This window comes from Amphiura filiformis, chromosome 7 (genome assembly GCF_039555335.1).
Source record: "Amphiura filiformis chromosome 7, Afil_fr2py, whole genome shotgun sequence".
Classification (NCBI taxonomy): Eukaryota; Metazoa; Echinodermata; class Ophiuroidea; order Amphilepidida; family Amphiuridae; genus Amphiura; species Amphiura filiformis.
Window position 1 is genome coordinate 27270146 of NC_092634.1, and position 23534 is coordinate 27293679.

General features: G+C 35.5%; 1 protein-coding gene across 1 annotated transcript in view; it reads right to left on the reverse strand.

Annotated features, from left to right (window-relative positions):
• The window catches only part of LOC140157752 (polyamine-transporting ATPase 13A3-like), a 32154-nt gene that overhangs the window by 6455 nt on the left and 2165 nt on the right, over positions 1-23534 (reverse strand). Inside the window, exons 3-21 of the mRNA XM_072180998.1 lie at positions 23082-23225; positions 22715-22795; positions 21485-21554; positions 20099-20233; positions 19505-19568; positions 19255-19386; positions 18603-18770; positions 18210-18320; positions 17717-17763; positions 16457-16645; positions 15121-15182; positions 14769-14913; positions 14158-14259; positions 13199-13367; positions 11958-12078; positions 10157-10281; positions 3547-3713; positions 2495-2593; positions 848-1080 (exon numbers count right to left, since the gene is read on the reverse strand). Of these exons, the coding sequence (XP_072037099.1) occupies positions 848-1080; positions 2495-2593; positions 3547-3713; positions 10157-10281; positions 11958-12078; positions 13199-13367; positions 14158-14259; positions 14769-14913; positions 15121-15182; positions 16457-16645; positions 17717-17763; positions 18210-18320; positions 18603-18770; positions 19255-19386; positions 19505-19568; positions 20099-20233; positions 21485-21554; positions 22715-22795; positions 23082-23225 (2364 nt within the window). The remainder of the gene's footprint in view (positions 1-847; positions 1081-2494; positions 2594-3546; positions 3714-10156; positions 10282-11957; positions 12079-13198; positions 13368-14157; positions 14260-14768; positions 14914-15120; positions 15183-16456; positions 16646-17716; positions 17764-18209; positions 18321-18602; positions 18771-19254; positions 19387-19504; positions 19569-20098; positions 20234-21484; positions 21555-22714; positions 22796-23081; positions 23226-23534) is intronic.

Below are 23534 nucleotides of genomic sequence, written 5' to 3' on the forward strand. Positions count from 1 at the left end.
AGCACTTTGTAAGTGTAATTATTGACGGTTTCATGAAGCACATTTTTCCAAATAGAAGTACCGTCTTCTTTTGTTCTTATTACCAATACATCAAGTGTTTGTTTGTTTCAGAGACATTGTAGGAAACAACGGAAATTAGCATCTTTCCTTAAGTAAAATAATGTACATTTAAACTTGCTGCAAGTGATTTGCCGTTTTAATGAGTTAATGTGTAATTTTCAACCATTAGAAGCACCTTCAAGATATCATGCCTGGTGGCGAATATCAACACTTTTTTATCACACTTTGTATACAGCTGTCAATGCCCATAAGCACCAGACGATGCGCCGTGGGGGACTTGTTGCTAAGTATTGTCTTCTGCATGCGTATACTAAGCATTTTAAAAATGGTGAGAATATATATCCCCCTCTAAGAGATAATTGAAACCGGAACTTTTTGACAGTATACCGAGGCAAGTATGTACTTGCACAAATGAACGGTTCTAATTCTGCTTCGTTTAATAGAATACATTGTTTTAACATGCTGTGACGAATTTGTACACGCGCTATAATATATATCACAATCATTTTCATTTTCTTCCTTTTCTACGCTTTATCATTCTTCTACTTGCTCTCTTCTCCTTCTTCGTCTTCGTCTTCTTCTTCTTCTTCCTCTACTTCTACTTCTTCTTCTTCTTCTTCTTCTTCTTCTTCTTCTTCTTCTTTCCCTTCTTGTCTTCTTCCTCTGCTTTCTGCTTCAATTTTTGTCTGTTTCTCCTTCTCTCCCTTCTCTATTTCTCCTATTCTGCCTCTTTTTAATGTTTCTCCTCTTTCGTTCCTCCTCTACCTCTTTCCAACTAGTAACGAACCTTATTGCAATTGGTACGCATGTAATATTAGGAGTTTTTGACGTAAATGGTGCAGCAACAGACGCTTCTGCTTCACACAATGCAATACCAGCATGTGCAGTTTTTAGAGCCCCACAATCATTCGCGCCATCTCCACACATGCCGACTGAGTAATCAAGGTGCTGAAGCACATCGACTAATTGGGTTTTCTGATCAGGTGACATGCGACCAAATACTGTGCCTTTTACTGCAATCTTAAATGGAACACAAGAAAAAGAGATTTAGTGAAATTATATCTATAAAAGAAAAAAAGATAAGTCGGTTATGTGTAATATTATCAAGCGAGTTGTATGTTAAACTGAACAGTGTCACTTTGTATTTATACAGTGCGTATCAAATAAAGTAAATAGTTTGAAAAAATGCCGCTGAATTAAAAAGTATGAAATAATTAGTCAAAATGCTTTAGTTGATAGGTGAATTAATATCTCGTCCTCCCCAAACTGTAAAATTATTGTGTGATCATTAATAAGGACTCAGAGACTATTTTTGTGAGCCGTGTAAAGTTGCGCAAATGCAATTAAAACAACATGAAAATCACATGTTTCACCACTTCCAGTAAATGACAGGACGCCTGGTAGAATTGTTTGGCAATCGTGTGATTGCATTGAAGCACCAAGGGAATGACCCTAAGATCTCCTGATCTTACACCTCTTGATTTCTTTTTGTGGGGCAATCTGAAACCAAAGGTTTTCACTAGTCCTACTGCAGACCTTGATGAACTCCAGAGACACAAGTTGACGTGCCCAGGCTAGACAGACCTCTCATAAGATGTGGTGTGAATGCCATGTTGAGGAGAGCTGAAATCTGCACACACAGAGGAATAGTAGCCATGCCCTGGTGGCGACGTGGAAGACTAAGGCTGTATATTACTGTAAAAAAGTGGTCAAGCATGTGATTTTCATGCTGCTTTGATTTTGATTGACTTTGTACAACTACATTTTTACCCGGCTCGTACAAATAGCCACTGCGTCCTTACTAACAGTTACCCCGAGTGAATTGTCAGTTGACAACTATTTCATTCTGACCAGATACCTCATACTTAATAATCTAATTGCATTTTATTGTTTCTCTCTTGAGTGATAAGGAATGGGCTTATTTTAAATGTTTGAATTAGGTTCAATTCGGTCTTAATTGTTTACTGCAATAGAAAGTGTTTGCAATAGGCTACTTTATCATTGAAGAAACAACAACTACATGACTAGTATGTAGGCTTTTTCGACTGAAAATCATAATAAGTTGTAGTATTTTTAAATGTGAGTAAGCTGCCAGTTATCAGGATACTTGTGCAGTCGGTCCCTCTGTGAATGGCCGCGGTTTCGTCAGGCGTGTCTCTCATAGTTGTATTTCCCTTAAATGAGAGACACATAGTACAAGACTGCACCAATGATAACCGACAACGTACCCGTAGAAACATTGTGACTACATGACTGATAGCCAGGTGACTTGTACAAATGGTAGTGTAAGAATTTAGGAAGATTGTGGGTGTATATAAATCTGTTATAATGTTTTACAGGGTATGTGGGATGGTGGGTGAGCTGAGAAGGTTATGTTGTGTGCTTGTAGTTAGACATGAGAATGTGGTTGATTTTAGTATTATTAAAAAGTCACCTTTTCTAGTTCTTCGGGAAATTCAGCACGAATTTGTTCGAAGGTTTTGCCATCGATAGCCAGGTGATGTCGTTTAGTCATCGATACAGAGACATTATCCTGGGAAGGAAATATGAAACCATTGGATCAATTGAACTCAGCGTTTAGTGTTAAAGGTACACGAAGTCCCCGGCCCAAATAGCCGGTGGATGCAAATGTTAAAAAATGTATTTTCTGCTCTCTTCAGTCCTCATTCCTGCATTTGAATTGTAGGGTAAATACTGTAAATAACAAAGACCATGCAGCCAGTCCTGATAAGGTAACACCTGGCTGTCTATACGCCGTACAATGTCTAACATTGAATATTCACTAAGTGTAAATAATACATCAAGTACAAAACTCAAAACATGGAAAGACTATATTTTTATTTGTTCACCATACGCTGAACAATGTCTAACATTGAATGATTCACTCAGTGCAAATAACACATTAAAACAAACCTCAAAACTTGAGAAGTTCATAGGCCTCGAGGTCAAAAAACACCATCAATAGAACCACCCCTTATAGAATTGTATTGACTCTTATAATTTTTATTTTTATTTGTTTGATGTGATATTGCTTTATTTATTATATTGTCATTATCTTGCATACCTCTCATGCAGAAAAACGCAGATGTGACATTTCAGAAAAACAACATTGTTCACAAAAGAGTTGTTATATGTTTGGATAGAAACAGACAATTAAAATGGAATAATATTGATATTACTATAATATTAGTCAAGATTCATCAACCTAAATTTCTCGTCCATATACTGCGTCTTGAAGATGGCGAGCCTGTGAAATAATATGCGCTTTATATTCCACCACATGGGAAGAGGAAACCGGGACGACCGCGCAAACTGTACTTACAGTATATCCAGCACCTCCTGGGAGATACTGAAGGGATGCTGCAGCCAAACAAAATTGTTTCGCTTGCCCAAGATCGCATTAGTTGGAGAAAGCTTGTAGTCGCCTGCTCCGCAGCCTACTGATGATGATGATGATGAATATTGATATAATACACATTTGCTTACGTGTTTCTTTCCATTCTGTATTTTTTCTTCGTTAACATCTTCATGTATAGGCGGTAGCAGTGTATATAGCACATTACCCGCATCGTAAGTAACTCGATACACGTCATCTATAGGCGAAATCATCTCACACTTATGTGCTACGTTGATAGCAGTCAATATGTTGTCACCTGTGCATAAGGAAACAAAAACAATCATGAAGTCGCTAAAAAAGCGCTGTGATTTATAGTGCGATACGCACAGGCACAAAGCCTCGACGTTGATCCACAAGCCTCAGCACACTTTACAGGTTGTCGCTGACCACTACGGCCCCACATCATTTTCAGGGACTTTGCTGTTTCAAGAGCGCACACCCTAGACATTCCACAAATAACCTTCGCAACCAGGTTTAGCTCCTCGAGTTTCGTACGGGTTACAAAGAGACAAATTAGCAGTAAGTTCCTTGTCCAGGGGGATTTCAAGCTAACTCAATTTTTACCACGAGTGCGCCAGGGTTCGAACCCGCAACCTCTCGCACCATAGTCAAACGCCTTATAAATTGAGCTAACTTGACTGCTAAATAGTGATTATCTGCATAAAATCAAATACCCTGCTCCAAAAATTCATCAAGTGGCCTAAATATTAAAATCATTTTAGGTTGAATACCTCTAATTACAGCTAGACAGTGCGCACACCCTGTGGAATGTCTAGGGTGTGCGCTCTTGAAACAGCAAAGTCCCTGAAAATGATGTGGGGCCGCTTGAAAAATGAATATTTTCTTGCATAAGATGCAGAATGACATATTTCCTACCATTACTTTACAATGTTGATGAAAAATCCCCATTAGATTCATCCGTTGCGCATTTTTGGAATGTTATGAAAACGTTTTATAACCATTATACCCTTTATATAACCCGACATTTAACGTTTTCTGACAACGTTTTTATAACCTTTTGTGAATGATGTTGAAAACGTTTTGTTTTTGCTGGGACTGTTCCAAGCTGGACTGTGCTCCTTATCACAAAGGAGCACAGGCCCACTGAATGTAAGCATCATTAATGTATTACTGACAATAAATTCCCCCCTAAAAACACTGAATTTACATCGTCAAATTTGAAGGCTTAGAGTCAGCAGCGGCTTTCATCACTTCAACGGTTTTAGTCATCCATTTTAACATGAACTGGTAATTACACTCTGTTGATGACCCAAAGTTACCTATGTGCTACTATGATATATAGGGTCCACAACTTATAAGTTCCCCCCTAAATACTTTTTAAAATAAATCGAAAATTATTTGACGAAATGCAAGGAGATTTATAGACTCGTTGGTTTATATATAAACCCTCAAAATGAGACTAGTTACAAATGCATGACTAGTTACAAATGCATGTAAACCATTTAACTATATATAAAGTCAAGACTATAAAACTCAAAACATTGATTTTGAACATAGCCGTAGTCCATTTACGCTCTCGCAATGAACTAAAATTTGCTCTGTGTTATTTCGACTTGATACCTCTCTTTAAACCTTCTTCACCTTCCTTATGTTTAATCAACAAATTACAATACTTCATCTGACCTGCAGCTTAAAATAGCCTAATAGGTAGCATAAAGCTACTTGAAAGTAATTTGAAGAGATAGCACTTATGGGGTTTTGAGGTGGCCTAAAGGTGCAGTTAAGTTAAATAGTTTCTCAGAAATCAGACAGGTCGAAGAGTCAGCTTAAATCAATCCTTACTACAGGGACCTTCACATTGTATTATTGTATTTGCCATGAGAATATCGGGTTGTTACGGGTCAATGGCCATAAAATCGTTGGTTTGTAGGAGTATTACAATGATTACGGGTGAATCGGCCCTGATGTGGCAAAATATTGAAAATTGGTGTTTCGAGAAAACGATCTTTAAAGTTACTCTTGATGAAAACGAGCTTTAAAATAACTCTTGATGTTTTTCTTTCGTCATAACATAAATTAATGCACACATTTTTATTAAAATATCTTAAAAAATATTTAAAAAATACTACATGTATTAGCAAATAGTTGGCTAATTTTGTTGAGTAATTTTGAAATAACCATTTTTAGGAAGTTAGATTGTTTCAGATTGATTTACTTCGTAACATACATAAACACAACAAGACTCATTAATATAGTAAAATGATCTATCTTTGTTAGTTAGGGTTTATTTGGCGCCCTCTAGAGGGTCTTGGATAATGAGGTAAAATGATCTAACTAAGTGTCAAAATAGGTTCTGCTATCTCCAAAACGAAATATGTCACCAACGGAGAGAACGCCTCACAATACCCAAGATATGGATTTATCTCAAAATGTCCAAATTTCAAGTTCGATCGTTTTACCAAATCAGGGCCGAAATGCACTGCATGTGACCTACATAATATCAATTATATCCTATTATCAAGCCTTATATATACATTAAGTATAAGTGCCACAACTTCGTCGTTTTCGACTAAAATTCTTCTTTTAATCAAAATCATGATATTAATGAATTAGGATATCATCAGTGTGCCAGATGTATCTATGAAATATGAGATTAATGGGAATATTAGTTTTGTTTAAGAAAAACAAAAACAACGACAACAACAACAACAACAACAACAACAAAATAACTGACGTTATAACTCAAAACGCCAATCTGTGCATAGCCAATTCTGGATTTAAGCTAACGCAGTGGTCGTTGAACTGATACATCTCTTGATACTGTGTTTTACCTTTCTAATACCTAATCAACCCAATAACAATACGTTATCTGACCTGCACCATAGAATATCCTTATAAGTAGAATTAAACAACTTCAAGTAATTTGAAGAGATATTACTTTAGGGCTTTCAGGTGGCCTAAAGGTGCAGTAAAGTTTTAATAGCTTCTTAGAAATCAGACAAGTCGAAGAGTCAGTTTTAATCAATGTCTACTTGAGGGACCTTCGCATTGTATTATTGTATTTGCCATGAGAATATCGTGCTTTTTTTAAATCAAATTTGCTCGTTGATTTTGAAGAGTACTTGGGGTAAATGTACAACATGTTACCACCATAGTATCAACCCTAATGTTAAAATGCGTAAAGTAAAAGTGAATGCCGTAGCTTCTTCATTTTTGACTATTACTCTTTTCAGACTCTTTTAGTCAAAAATGGATTTTGTTTGCCTTATTTGGTAATTCATTAAAAATAATACCGATATCAAGAATACAAAGGCCAGTTTTTTGAACGAGCTCATTTTGAAAACTCCCAATATCACATGATTTTGAAACTCGCCATGTCACGTGATGTTGGTGTAACCAATCTACAGTCTTTAATGGGGCACAATTAAAACCACACGGCGTTCATGTTGGCGTACCCTATTCATCTAGTAATCTAACCGTGTATTTTGAATGGGGCTGTCAGCCTTGTATTTTCGCCAGCCTCGAACGTCACTTGTCGCGTGTCCTATGCCGCCTGACATTTTAGACAAAGTGATATTAGCCCTCTGGGGCAGGTCCATTCTCTTCGCCACGTCCAGCCCTAGATGCTAAAGGTCATATTTATTAGTGATTATCAATCTTGTCTTAACTCATCACCATCATCATCATCATCATCATCATCATCTTCATCATCATCATCATCATCATCATCATCATCATCATCATCATCATCATCATCATCATCATCATCATCATTATCACCTTATATTACATCATAACTACCCTCGCCGTTATCAATAGTCATGTTGACCTTAAAGAATAGATTTGCATAAAGAATAGATTCCTATTTAAATGTTAGTTTCCCTTTTAAATATCAAGCCAAACTAATGAGGTAAAACGAAGAAAATTGCTTTTCATCCCAGCGTCTATATGTGTATTAACTCGCCGATCGTATAACATGTATTATTGAGCGGAGCTTCAGGCAGCTGGAACGCATAGGTAAGACGTAAGACATATATATAGCGATATGCATACAGTATACGTCACTGACTCAATGAAACATGTACACATGAGCTCACATGCACGAGACATGTTAGCCGTTATTACATCGGGGGAGTCGGAATAATACCAGAGATCTCCGGATTTAATATAAAACTGAAATTTTACTGTAATTAAAGAACTTCAGGCTTAGTCTCTCAGGTGATATTTTTGAACACCATTGGGCACTTCAATCATGAAGAAATTGAATTTTTAGAAAAAATCGATGGGTGTCGCTGTGGACCAAATTACATAATTGTTATTATGGCTAATACATTTCTTAGCAGTTTTGCTAATTTACTTGGAGACTCAAAATGTAAAAATAGCAACCTATATAATGCCTGGAATTAATCTAAACATTAGTTTTCATAAAATTTTATGCTAATGTGTTTTGTATATTATGTCTACACATGCTTATAAAGCATTAAGCAGTTTAAATGAACATGTGACAGGATGTATGAGAGAATTTTTTTGTATTGTAATCACAGCCACTTTAAAAGTGTAACTTAAAATATAAATATCAAATACATTTTGCAGACTACTCCCAAGGCTCTGGATTATCTGTACTGAGATATTCCAAAACTGAATTATACCGGGTATCAAATACATGTATTTTTAAAATAAATTTTGAACTTTAAGCAAACATTAAATGTTTTGTAGTCGCTGAAGAAATCCGCGAAATTAGACAACTCTGAAGATATTCGTAAAACGCTTATACACTAAAGTGATGTAATTGAAAGATAAGTTTAGACAGGAAACAAAATAATCTAAAACATGAGTCGAACATTTATTCAAGCCCCATATCTATATTATTTTGAAAAGTAATCCTCGTAAGATCTGTGGTCTTTAAACGCGAAGATTAAAAACTACGCCTTCGTCTGAAATCTCTCATTTAATCGCTGCTTTATCTCTTGCTCTTAATTTTTCTATTTTTAAAAGATTTAAAGTGACATTTACAAATTTTGTGCGGGTGGTTGACTTAATTTATGAGAATAACTTGATAATGTGCTGCATTCATAATCTAACATGACTTATCATTCAAAAATGTGTTTATTCTAACAAATTGGAAGTTTTCTTGTAAATAGAAACGGCATTCAAACCTTTAATTTTAATTTATCACATGGCGAGAAGCTATAAGCTTCAAAATGTCGGTAACTAAAAACATTTTTTATCTTCTTTCACTCAAGGAACTCCTTTTAGCGTATTATGTTTTCATTTTCAAAACTGTATTGCATATAATATTACCGTAATCCACCTCACAATATAAAACAAATTTTATTTTGAAATGCAAACTTAGAGAGAACCTTGCAGCAGAAACATATACATAAGTAGGCTTTCAAAGTTTCTAATCCTACATGGCGGCTCAATGCTAAAAGTTGTGTCATTGTATCAAAGTATTATTTTACTTTGGAATGAGTTCAAAATAAAAAAGGGCCGTATCTTCTGTGGGATTTATTTAGGAAATAAAGGGTATCCGTCACTCATACCCATACAATTTCCCTCATTCTCCAGGCCCAGCCCTCTATCCGGGGCTAATTTACTAGTTTTTAGAGCAACATTGTGTACACAATATCGTCTTTGAGCAATATTGTCTTTGAGCAATATTGTCTTTGAGCAATATCGTCTTTGAGTAATATCGTCTTTGAGCAATATCGTCTTTGAGCAATATCGTCTTTGAGCAATATCGTCTTTGAGCGATGCCAACCAGCCCCATACCTCAACGTCGCCTTTGGTCGACAGAGGGCGCTATTTATTGCCGTATTTTCAGTCAGGCGGCATAGGACACGTAACACGGACGTACGAGGCTGGCGAAGATACAGGGCTGACAGCCCCATTCACAATACACGGTTAGCGATTATAAATGGACAATTAACATAATTGCAGTGGGGTACTTTGCAGAACCCCAACGGTTTTAGAGTAAGATAATTTTGCTTTGACACCACATAACAAATTTAGAATTGTTTGTGAAGATTTCATGATTATGTGTTAATCCAATGGCGACGTCAAAATAGCGATATCGCATCCACCATCATCTGTTTTCAGTCTCATATAGACTGATTACGAGTATGGATTCAGTCGCATACCATGCATACAATTCATTTTCTCTTTTTGGATAAAAGGTAGCCAGAAAAGGGTTGCTTGTTATGTCCTTGGTTCTTCCAAAGTGAATTTACTGTGCTGATTTGCCCTCTACCCGGTTGCCTCATTGGCGAATACAGGTTACAGCCCTGGTCCTCATTGCATCAATTGCATTTCGTACCCTCCTTATGCGCCGTATACTTGGGAATACAGCAGTAATACGGTTGCGAAGATGTTGGAGGCTAGCTGGTGATCCTCGTTAATAGTAAATGCGTTCCAAAGCATTAATCGTTGATGTAGCCAAACCTCATCCGTGGACAGAGTGCAAAACGGGTACGTTTCTTAACGAGGGCATATCCTCAAAAATTGGGAGCCGATTCAAATAATTGTTTTGGTTTATTAAAGCTAACGATTTAAAGTTTCTTTACATAGTAAAATACATTTGATCAACTTTTCAGAAATAGGAGAAAAAGAGGGCGCAATGAGGGTTCTGTTTTTATTGGGACACCCTGTAGTAAGTTCGGGATTATATAATTTGTTTCTTCCGGTCACTACAAGAGGCTTGTTTATTTGTCATTGATACTGTAATAAGATCGCACCCACCTGTCACCATTTTTGTTGATATTTGTGCATCTCTGAGTTGGAGAATAACAGGTTTAGTTTCCACCTTCAACTTGTTTTGTAAGATAAGAATACCAAGAAACTCCAAATCGCTTTCAACTTCATCTCTGTATTAGACGAACAAAATAAGATAATAATAATTGTTTCTTTGGTTATATAAAAAGTGAAAACAGGAAAGGATTAACCATTGTAGAGGAATATATCTAGAGGCATAGCTGCAGCTGCAGATGTAATGATGGCATGGGAATAAAATTCACAAAAGAAACTGAAGGATTTAAGGATTAGGTCCCCTTTAATCAGTCTCATTCATTAAGTCCGGATGTTTGTCCTGTTTCCTACTATATTACGATGCCAAGACTTTGAAAATCTTATAAAATTAGGTAATTCCTGTGGTCATATGTGATGCGATCAAGCAAAATCAGTCGGAACTCGGAAATATTAAATTTTCAGTTTCTTATAGGATAGTAAAAAGCATTTACAAAGCTGCATTTTGAAGAAAACCCCATTGAAATTAAGCAAACAGTTAATTAAAGAGTTTCTTAAACAACAGGAAACAAAGGAAAATATTTGCTTTGTTTGGCTATATCTCAAAATCATTATTTTCGAGTCATGATGCAGTCATGTCTACAGTAGAATTCATCTCGACCTTTGCAGGACTTAACCCCATTAAAAGCTATTAAACCAAGATAACACTCATTGAAACAGCTCAACTGATTAAATCGGATCTTCTCTGGCTGTGCACATGTGACTGTTTTCATGTGCGATATCGCAATAAAGTTTGTATTATAGCTTCAGTTGGGTAACCGATTATAAAGGAAACAATGGTATGTGTACTTTTGTTCACGAAATGAGACAATGGCGTGCTTTTTGTAAACCAGCATTCTTGAAAATGAGCAACATAATGAGTGTTGACTTAACACGGTTTGGAAATAATTTCTTCATATTTTTGGAGTTATCTGTCGTTTACATATCCTTCCTAAAACACAAAAGTACGACCCTCTCCAAACACCTAAATTAGCTAAAAATTTAGGACATGTTACAAAACTATATTGTCTAGAATTTTAGAAGAGTACTTTTAATATTGGCCGGTTATTTTTCACACAGCGACGTTAACTAGGCAATGTACTATTACCTATAACATTAACTAAAACACCAAAGTACGAATATTTCCAAACATCTAAATTAGCTAGAAATTTAGGACATGTTAAAAAACCATATTTTCTAGAACTTTAGAAGAGTACTTTTAATATTGGCCGGTTATTTTTCACACAGCGACGTTAACTAGTCATATCCCCATACATATAACGTAGGGCTATTTGTAGAGGTCACGCGTCAATGGGAAAGAGCACTGTGTATTGTGTATAGGAAAACGGACAGTAACTGCAGTATGTTCTGACTGATTTTGATTGATCGCATCACATATATTGACCTGTACGCATTTTTATCATAAATAAAACCATCAATACTGTTTGGCTTCACGTTTGACTTCACATAAATGCTTAGAATGGACTCTTCTTTTGGATTTGGATACACTTTTAAAATGTTGGTCGTTGCCTATAAAAACTAACAAAAACCCTCAAAGTTATATCAGACCGTCAAAGAATATGGGGCATATGACTCTTTATCGGGGACAGATAACTTTGATTAATTAAAATTTAACATATTAACGTTTTAATCTTAGGAACAGAGAGTATAAGTTTCACATTACTTTTTCTTCAGAAATCTCATCTATCTTCTAGGTGGTGGTTGTATTTAAAGTCAGGAAAAAGTTTTGATGAAATACCTTGATATATCAAACACCTTCGGCAAGTCAATCGCATTATCAAGAGTTTTGTAGGCTAGAGCTAGCACACGGAAGCCTTCTTGGGTGTAGTAGTCTAGCACGTCAGCAAAATCATCTGGCACTGTGTTTGAAAAAAAAAATGTTACTTAATTGCTCTGTGCTCTGTCAGTTTCTTAAGGCTGGGTGAACATCTGACTTACGATAAAAATATTGAACATAGTAAATTAGGATCAAATGTAATGCGATTTGAATATTTTAGTCCAGTTTTGGATTTGTCACATGATCGCAATCGGTAGATTGATATCTAATCTAAGGACTTTACATATTGCATCGTCACATTCTAATTATGTATTTGTGATCTTTCCAGTGAAATGTCATCACATCGTGTTTAAATTACAAGTTAAAAACTATAAGGATATGCGTTAAACGCAACACGATATGTTAGATTTTCTATGTTTCCTTTCTGTAAATCTCTGCACAGTGGAACGAATTGCAAACCGTAAAAACGATGGCGCTATGACAGGTAAAGCAACGAAATATTCTATGGTAGCAGGCTGGATATAACGCACCAATGTACTTTTTATTATAGAGTGCATACTACGGTTACATGTCGATAGTACGAAGGATCATCAGTCCAAATATCCAATAACTCTGTGTAAACCTTACCCTGACCCCAAACTTTACTCTAACCCCAACCTATAAATAACATAAGCCCTATAAATTCAAACTTAAACTTAACCCTTATCATAACCCTGATATTAATCCTAACTCTGCAAACCCTATCTTAACCTACTCCCTAACACTGACCACAGTGCTAACTCTAAACTTGGCACTAACTATCCTAGCCTAAAATGCCCTAAATATTAACTTAACCCTTTTCTGACTAGTAACCATTGGAACTAATTTAATCATTTCAATTTTTGTTGGGAGATTCTTCTGCCATTTTCTCCTGATATTGGCTTTCTTTGAAAATACTGACTCAAACAATTAACTTATTCTACTCTTTAATCTTAGTGCCTTCCCATCGATATAATAATAGTGGTTGACATTATTTGTGATCATTTGTGATTTGTCAGTTTCTTATTACTCTGTCGAGGAAACAAATGTGATGAAGATAAATTACGCCTAATACGATTTATTCAAATTTCACAAACGGACATTTGTTTGTTGCTTGTTTGCTTGGATGTTTTATTGTTTGTTTATGATGGTTTCCTGATTGGTTGTTAATTTGTTTAACCTACCTGTTTCTGGCTTTGACAAGGATGCCACCATTTCCGGTGCACCTTTTACAAAAACTTCTATTGGTTCGTGATCTTTGTCTTCATTTTGATTGGTACGTGTCACTACACTCATGCGCTGAAGGTTACTTGAAAAGGGGAACTGTCGAATGATGCCGATTTCGTAATAGGTCTGAAACCAGAATTTAATTATTATCGGTTGATTTAGAACATTCATTATAGTTCTAAGTAAGATGTAAGATGTATCAGAACGCCATATGACTGCGGAAAATTACGACACCGGAAAATACACCCTTTCATTTAACTCTAGATACAACAATACAGGCTTTTGTCACACTTTACCGATAGCGATTAGATACCTAACAAGCGCTACGAAGCGTGCCTCTTCACACCTAACGAAATGCTTATTAGCGTTGAGTTGGAAATACTTACTATTATTTCCTCTTACTTAACAAAAAGAAACGAAACTTGTTAGATTTAAAATTCTACCAAGTATCGACCGGGGTTCGAACCAGCAACCTATGGATCTAGAGTCGATACGCTTACCACTATGCTACGAGTCGTCGTGCCAGAAATCCGTCTATGTATCATACTTATTGTTTACGGAATAAAGCGTATGCACACAATATACTAGTACTAGTAAATTTTATGTTAGCAATGAATACGTATATAATATACGATTGATAACTAACACTAACCCTAACCCTAAACCCTAACCCTAACCCTAAATAGGCTGATCATCGCTAGATAGCTCTACTGCGCAGAAGCACGCTGCGCATATTTCATTGGGCAAAATAGGTACCTATAATCGACGCTACGAAGTGAATCCCAAAACACCTATTTGATCGCTACAAAGCGTGCTAAAGTGTGACAACGGGGTGAACAATAACAAGTTACTGTCAGTTTGGATTTGCATAATAAATAATCCAACAATGCCTCATGGTCCGTAACACAATACTTACACTGTCATCGTTCATATAGCTGTGTGGTGTTTTCACAATCGTAAGGACAGGTCTACTACTTGATTCGTCACTGGAATCCAGTTTTCGTGGTTCTTCAAAGATCTGAATTATATAATATACAAATTAATGTATATGAAAATATTTTGACGATTATAAAGCAAGAATGCAAAGGTATTGAGCACAAATAGCAGAGTATGGCTACCAGAACGTAGTCCTTCAAGCTCGACGAGAGAGAAATACCGCGGAGTGATATATTTAAATAAATGATAAATTGATAGAAAATAGCGCCATAACAGTAATGACAATCGGACCAGCAGTTCTTCATAATTATATAGCATTACTTATCACTCGATTTGGTGACATTTTTAACCATTAATCATAGTGTGTAACTTTCGCATACTGCCGAATAGCAAACAATGATAAACTGTCCGCGTCCATATCCTTTTATACTACACAGGGCGACGTTTCAGATCTTTTTACAATATAAAACCGATTTGCATTGGTCCTTATTCTTGCTGGGCGAATCACATGAGGTACTTCACGGGCTAGATAGCAAACATTCACAATGAGTTAATATGATAACAATAATTAACAAAACATTTTCGTCTTACCCATCCCGTAGCTTGAAACATCTTAAGATCAATTGGATCTCCAGCTAGTTCTTCTTCTATCATCGTCAAGGAATGACACGATGCCATACCTGATATAAGTCGACTGATTTGAATACTATTGATCCTATTCTGCAGTGGCGAAAATCTTTAAAAAACGACAGATTTTTAATATGCCAATCTGAATAATATATATGAACAAACCTTTCGAACAAGCGTTGATATGTACCATTTATGAGTGGTTTCTTGTATAATAACAAATATCATTAGATTTTCTTGCAAAACAAGAAACTTCAGATCCTAATATCTAGCAACTGCTACGCCATGTTATACTTAGAAGTAAACGCTCACATACCTTTTATGTAACACTTCTTGGACTCCCATTAGGTCCAGACCGTCTTCAGTTAAGGTTCCGGTCTAAAAGTAACAAGGCAATTTTGTTGACTTGGTAAAGACAGTGGGACGTTTGTAACACGTACTTAACACGCTGCAAAACAATTTTATCCCGATGATCCCATTGGGTAATGGTTTTCAATTTTATAGTAATCTATATTGATCTTTGGCTGCCTAGGAATACATGCAACTGGTATCTATCATTACTACACTGTACGACCCTAGTCGTACTAGGTCTCTCTTTGTAGATCAATATTCCAAAAACACAATTTGTCAAATGTCACCTTAGAGTTTTCAGTGGAATTTAAAGGAGGATTTCGTGATCCTAGCATCCTCTTTTTATGACATTTTTCAGTAGATATCCACGAAAAAAGCTTATTTCCAAAATTTCAGTTGATTCCGATTTTGCGTTTGTGAGTTATGCATGATTATGTGTATTACACTGCTCCATAGACAATGTATTGTAATTTCGTTCTGGTGCACCAGAACGAAATTCGAATTTAACGATATTTTTGCTAAACGAATTAATCTGCAAGAAATATTTGGTACATAAACATTATGTAGCCAGAGGTATCCAGTGGTGTAAAAATCTCAACTTTTTGGGTGAAAAGTGGGGGGATGAGGCTGTTGATCACGAAATGTCCCTTTAACTATACAATGTCTGCATAGCACTTGACGACTAATTAAAACCATAATGGTGATTTGCTCCACAGCGACGCCCTCAACGTTTTGTAATAATTGTAACTAATTGTAATGCCCAGTGGTATACTAAAATGCAATGTGAAAGACTAAGCCTGAGATCTCCCGTTTTATTCAGAGTTCACCGTTCGAGTGATGGCTACAACAACAACAACAACAACAACAAAACTGCATTTATATAGCGCCTTACGAAACACCTCAAGGCGCTTTACAGAGAATATACTAAAATACTTAACTTACAACTTAAATCATACAACTATATTACAAGACGTGATTAAAATACTAAACACATCGCGTGCATGTGTATCGGTGAGTCATTGAAGATGTGAGGTATAAACTGTGCGCATATCGCTATTCGTCAAACGTCTTTGTTTTACCTCTTTTGTTTGGCTTCAAATTTAAAAGGGGGTAATGTGATCAGTGAAGACTGACATTTAAATATGAATCTATACTTTATGAAAATCACATATTATCGCAAGGTCTCATGATGATCACCCCAGGGGCAATAAATAGACATCTTATTATTAGAGCCAAAGCTGTAAAGAAGAATTTTTTTAAACTTTTAAAGGGATCCTTGAAAATACGTTTATGTAGCCTACCTTATCAAAACATACAACATCCATCATTCCACAGAGATTAATCCTGGTTGGACTAATACAGAACACCCCTTGCCGTTTCAGTCTCAATTGGGCATACACCATGCCAATCGTTAGCGATGCTGGTAGAGCTGGTGGTACAGCAATGGTGATGATATCAAGAGCACGGATGATAATAACATCTATTGGCGACTGAGAATGATCAAGAAAAACAAGAGAATGTACATTTTGAACGATTAACGCGTTTAATAATCACACCCAAAAAAGCGTCAGTCAAATAATGGCTTCAAATTACAGCGCGAATCGATGGTTTCTTCACTAAAACTCCACAATAAATGACACGTTTAAGTGTCTTCATAACTGGGGTGTCTCCGTCATATATAAATTATGTATTAGCCCATCGCACAGTGTCATCATCCCTATATCTTCGTGTCAGAAATTGCCATGATAGTACGGCGAATCCACTAGTTCTTCAACAGCCACGCATGGCGATTTTGTTCGAGAAAGGCCTATCGAATCAGGCTAAGCACACCTCCGGTTACGATTAAAATATACGTTTCTTCCCCATTACGTTTTTTGTCAGATTTTGTTTTCAAGACGTAGGCACAGTGACGCTTATCATATCCTTTCAACACGTATATATTCAACTGCAAGTCTTACAAAGGTTTTCTACAAATACCAAAAATAACGGGATATTTTCAAGGCTTTGAGAATATAATCATATCAAAAGAATCTACACCTTCAGATCACCACATGCAGTCAATTTTCATTAAAACTAGGAATAAAATCAATTCATCTCGAATGTGATCTTATTGTCCTTGAGTTTACTATTCTATTTAGACTCGACCTTCAACAATACAGTGACAATAGGTTTAGCCTGGATATTTTGAAAGAAAACTCATAGCTGAATTAATTACATCGCTGAGCTATTAGCGATTGGTTTTTAGCCAATGATTTGGTTTTTACCCAATCGTTCACCGTGTGCGGAGTATAAGTATAAGCTTATTTTGTAATAGAAGCTACTCTAAGCAGCCGTCGGGCAGTTTTATAAAGACACATGATTTCATGCCTGTACAAATTAATTCTTTACCTGGCGTGGACGATGTGCATCGTTAACCTTCATTTGCTAGCCCTACTGCTATGTGAACTGCTAGAACCCAGTGACCATGGAGCTGTCACTAGGTTTACGCGGTATTTAAAAGCCCCATGCTAGGGTTACATATGCTTCGTCCACAATGCTCACAATGCTTCGTCCAAACTTACCCCAGCTTTTACCATGATTATAATTGTGTAGAGAAAGCCAATTCCAGCTGTAAGAAAAGTATATCAATATAAAATATTATATATTATTATTATTAGTGTTATTATTGTTAGTGTTAGTGTTATTGTTGTTATTATTATTATTATTAGTGTTATTATTGTTAGTGTTAGTGTTGTTGTTGTTGTTGTTGTTGTTGTTATTATTATTATTATTATTATTATTATTATTATTATTATTATTATTATTATTATTATTATTATTATTATTATTATTATTATTATTATTATTATTATTATTATTATTATTATTATTATTATTATTAGTGTTATTATTGTTAGTGTTGTTATTATTATTATTATTATTATTATTATTATTATTATTATTATTATTATTATTATTATTATTATTATTATTATTATTATTATTAGTCTGAGGGCTTACATATCACATTTATTTCAAATATCGGAACTATCGGAACAAGTATAATTTATGTACCCATAATAGACAGCATTATGACAAATCGTATAGCGTCTCTGTGAAGTTTAATTTCTGTTGGTCTCGGATATAGAATAGATCGTACAAGACTTCCTTTCGTAGTTGAAAAACCTGTATAAATGAAAAATAAAATGACATAATATACGTCACTTGACATTAAGGGGTCGGTCACCCACATTAACACTTTCATTTTTGGGGCCTGCGACAACATCAGTCATATCAAGCCAAATTGCATTTTGAATACGAAATTTCAAAAAAGCTCTAAAAACACCTTAAATGTATTTGAAAAACATTTTGAATAATGTCTGAATTTGTATCAAATAATTGAATTAAAATCAGTCACGGCTGTTTTTGTCGCCTTTCTATGAAATCAACTAGTTCTGAATCACCTACCTGTCCTCACAACCACGGCTTTTACCATCCCAGTGCCTCTTGTCTGTATGATCCGTGTTCCACAGAACAAAGTGTTTCGTTTGTGGTCATCCGGAACATATATCCCAGGTGTTGCCTTATCAGAAGAATTTTTCGGAAGAGGGATTTTTGTAACTGGTACACTTTCACCTGTTCTTGAAAAAAAAATGATGGTAGTGGTGAGAATATTTTTGAATTATTTTTTTAAATATTACAAGCAGGTTTGATATAATTTAATATAACTTAACAGAATATTAATTTTAAACAAAGGGGTTTTGTGAACTTGTGTAATCATGGGGGCAGATATTCACTAACATGTTCGTGAAGTGTTACCACTACACTGGTGGATTCTACAGATTGGCAACCCATCATATTTGACTGCTTCCTGTGATAGACAACGGGCAATGAAATGAGAAGATATTATTTATCGTGCAGGTACCTTGTCATTACAGGTACATTGATAACACATATAACGGTATACTGTAAAATCTCGTCTTCAAGCATATATATTGTTTTTGATGACAGCTATGCTTGTAGACAATGTTTTACGGTATGACATTTATGAGAGAAAATGGGGAAGGAGGGGTGCAATAACCCCTTCTTCTTAGTTTGTGTTACAAAAAGGCAACATTACCAGTTAACATGCTCTCATTCACGATGCAGTTCCCTGACAACAGAACCGCATCACATGTCATGGAACATCCACGCGGAGGAATAATAATCACATCTCCTGGAACTACAAGGTCTTCTCCTAGTTCAATCTTCTCTGTATTGGAAGACGTGGACGTAAATTCAAGATTAATATAATATGTTAGATGATAGTATTTTATTTTAATTACTAGGTAAAGAGATCATTTAAAGTTAGTGACATAGTGGTATGTTACCTCCATTTCGTAGAACCTGCACAGTTGTATCCGAGTAAACCATATCGCGAAGAGTGACACTTTGCTGTACGATAAATAAATTAATAGATTAATAAATTAATACATTAATAAATTAATAAATTAATAAATTAATAAATTAATAAATTTAAAAATTTAAAAATTTAAAAATTAATAAATTAATAAATTAATAAATTAAATAAATAAAAGGAAAATGTCAGAAGGTGTGTTGGGTGTTTTTCTTCCAAATAATTTAAACAAAGTATAGACGAATCCAACGAGCCAAGTCATGGTCAGGATTTGGTCGGCCATTACTGGGTCCCCGCAACACCCAACTGGTGTTGTGACTGCCCAATTGGGTGGATTAAAGCCGCTTAAAATTTGATGTTAGATTATTTTGTGTTGTAAACTGTCATCATTCTTTTGTTTACATGTAACACGGGTGATAGAATACAGTTCAAAATACCCTCCAAGGCCGCATCATTTCACATTTTAGGTAAGATGGAGCCGACGGGGACCCAGCTATGGCTGCTATTGAGGTGTAGGAATGCGTGAAATTGGATTCGTCTATTTACATCCTTCAATAGATTGTCTCACCGTTCTAGTTGTATAAAGCGACACACCAATCGATATTCCGGACATTAGTATAATACAAACGGCGTAATAGTAGTACTCGTCTGCAAACCAGACACTAACGCTGAACAATTGGAATATGTAAAACGGATTTAACACCTGATAAAAATGAAATAAAGTTGATTATTGTGTTAAAACAAAGCCACATTCAGCCATAGATGTCAAAGAAATGCTGGTTACTCGCACCTGTAAGATTAGTATCTTTGAAAAGAGCGGTATTGAATTCAATCTATGATTGCAGACATACACATGTGATGAGTGCAACCTGCTTGTAGTGCAGGGCGATCTATTCAAAAAATGTAGTCATGTATTCCTATGGTAGTTAACCCGATTATTACGTCATTTCGACAGCGAATAGCTGTCTCATTTGACATTAAACACATACACACTCAGGTATAACAAATACAATTTCTGAATTTTGCTTCAACTCCACTTTGTTCCATTTATCGTAAGCTTTTTAATTGGCAAGTATAATATAAATGTGTCATAAACATATCAAAAAAAGTAACTAACCCCCATTAAATAATGGCCATCATAAACGGGATATTGTATTACAAATCTGTAAAATGCGTTGGAAGCAGAATTTATTTCTGCGCATTTTGACACCTCATTTGATACGATAGCCCAGAAAACAATAAAACACCGGTCAATTTAATGTATTGAGGTCCAGATTTGAAAGTTGCACTTAAAACAATACGCGTACAAAAGCACTTAGATATCATTACACACAATGTCATTTTCAGTTTTAAACTAATGTGATTTGATGGTTTTTGCAAATGTAAAATGTTATCCTAGCCCTATGTGGAGTTGCATTATCGTCCATCAAGATGAAGTCTCTTGTAACCTTGGCATGTTCAAAAGGTGAGATGTTACGAAGATGAACAGCCTAACCTGATCTAACTTAACCGTTGAAATGGACAACTTGGCGGGGCATTTAAAAATGTGTTAACTCTTCATGTGTCAACTAGGGATTAAGTGAATATTGATCAACGATAAGAATAATAAGACAATTGATATTGATTTTCCCGACATTTTGACCCCCAAATGAACGAAACAAAACGAATATTCCCATCGAAGAGCCGAGCAGATTTTCTTCCATTATACTGGATACATATCAATAGAATTTACTGCAACTTTCAAATCTTGGGTTACATTGATTTAAATGTACGCTGCGGCGTCAATATTTAGACAATTGCTACAAATGAGGTGTCAAAATACGCAGAAATAAATTCTGCTTCCAATGCATTTTACAGATTTGTAATACAATTGTCTGTTTTTGAATAATGACCATTATTTAAGGGGGTTAGTTACTTTTTTTGATATGTTTATATTTTCATCAAATGGTCATACCTCTTGTACAAGAAGCAATAAAATGGGTTTCACTCTGATGATTATTTGATTGAATCCAAATACAGCTTGTCTGTTGGGAAAGCAAACAAAAGAACAAAGAACCGACCAGTAAGATAAAATAAGAATTTATAGTATGTATGTATGTATGTATTCAAAGGTTGTTCAAGGGTACACGTTTTGCTTTATTACTTCACAAAATATGTAGGCTGTTAGTATCTTAAAATGTCTCACAAATGCTTATAAGATTTATTCGACGTCATTATGTTTGTTTTTCTTTTGGGTAGATTCAAAATTCGGAAACTTTGCAGATTCTTGTCCTCAAACAAGTCTCAAACAAATCGTAGTCACAGCAAGTAGCCTTACGTACAAGCATTCTGTGGCATTATTTTGATCAATGTTGGGAGCTGGGTTTGTCTATACAGGCACTTGTATGTTGGCCCTGTCCTACATGCATTTCAATTGAGCTTTGCATTTTTCAACACTACGATTTTCTTAGTTTTAATTATATATCCGTCACTATTAAGCAATTCCTAACAAATTAAATGTTGTTATGAATTCGCTGGAATCACTGATATTATCTTTAAATTCTGTATTATATTTGTGACCGTACACGACAAATCAGCCTTAAAGTCGGCCCCGGTCAATTTTGTTTAGAAAATATATATCATACGCTTTAAAATGACATATCATTTGACTTCAAACAATATCCAGAAGCGAGGTTATGGTGTGTTGAACTCTGCTCCTTCAACAAAATAGTACCTTTTTTCGGTTCTATACACGTGTCTCTTTTTCCACCTTGCTGGTAATAAATATCAAACAGTCATAATTGGCGGTCATTTCAAACCATCCCCAATATCCTCTCATTGTTAATTGTTGGTTATACATACCTAGATAAAATACAATGATTTGTAACCAACCATTTGAACAGGATTTAGCCAAAGCAAACAAAGACTAGAGTTATTTAAGGATTTTATATAAATAAGTAGACGCTTATTATCCTCTTCAGCAAAAGGATTATTGATTGGTTTAAACAGTGTTCAAATGAGATACTTGTCGCACCAAATTGAGGCACCTATGAATACAACCTTCACGCACATAATTTATTACACAGTAACTCAGAATACAATTTGCCGACTTTACGGCTCATTCGTAGTGTACGGCCACAATTGTATGTAGGCCTAAAGTCTGCGATTGCGATGTTCAACTCAATTGATTAGCTACCACACTAACCTGTGTGCTGCTTGTTCGTCTGTCAAACCTTCATGGTGTTTGGTGTAAAATTCGGCACATGGCGTGTTACCATCCAATGCTCTGGAACCCAACATATACCATAATATTATTGACTTGGTTAGAGCTAGAGTTGTAGGGTCCAGATGCATGGACAATTTGAAGGTCCAGATTTAATGTACATGTATAATTTATGCCAACTTTTTCTTAATTTGGACCATTTATCAGTGGTGCCATGATTTAAATACCGGAAGTGTATCTCATTTAATACTTACGCCCTGATTGCTTTTGTTCTTCATATCACGTTGTATCAATTGAACAGCACAAACAAAACAAATTTCAATAAAATTATTGAATTGTTATATCTTACCTCAACTTGAAGAATCTCTTCTCTGATGGATCCCAGATGTAGTTTACTTTTTGATATCTAAAGTAGTTGATGGAGCTGTTTCTCACAACATCCTTTTTAATAATTCCCTTCATGCTTTCTCTGAGATGTTCTTGATTGAAGTCACTGGGTGTAGAAATATAAGTAAACAGGTTGTAAAGCAACATAATCATCTTCACTCTTTACTGATTTGGCTGGTGGGCCAGTTGCTTTGAGTACCAATTTGGGCACCAGCGTGTCAACTTCTTGGTGAAGTAAAGTATACGGTTTATTCAGATTTGTTTAAGGAAGGGGTATGAACGTTTGGACAGTATTTATTGTGGGACATTAGAGCACATCAGACATATCGAATTGCATTCTGTTGACGAAGAATGTCCTTCTGATATCAAATATTTTTGATTTTTTTGAAATTCGCCATGTAATACACATTTTATG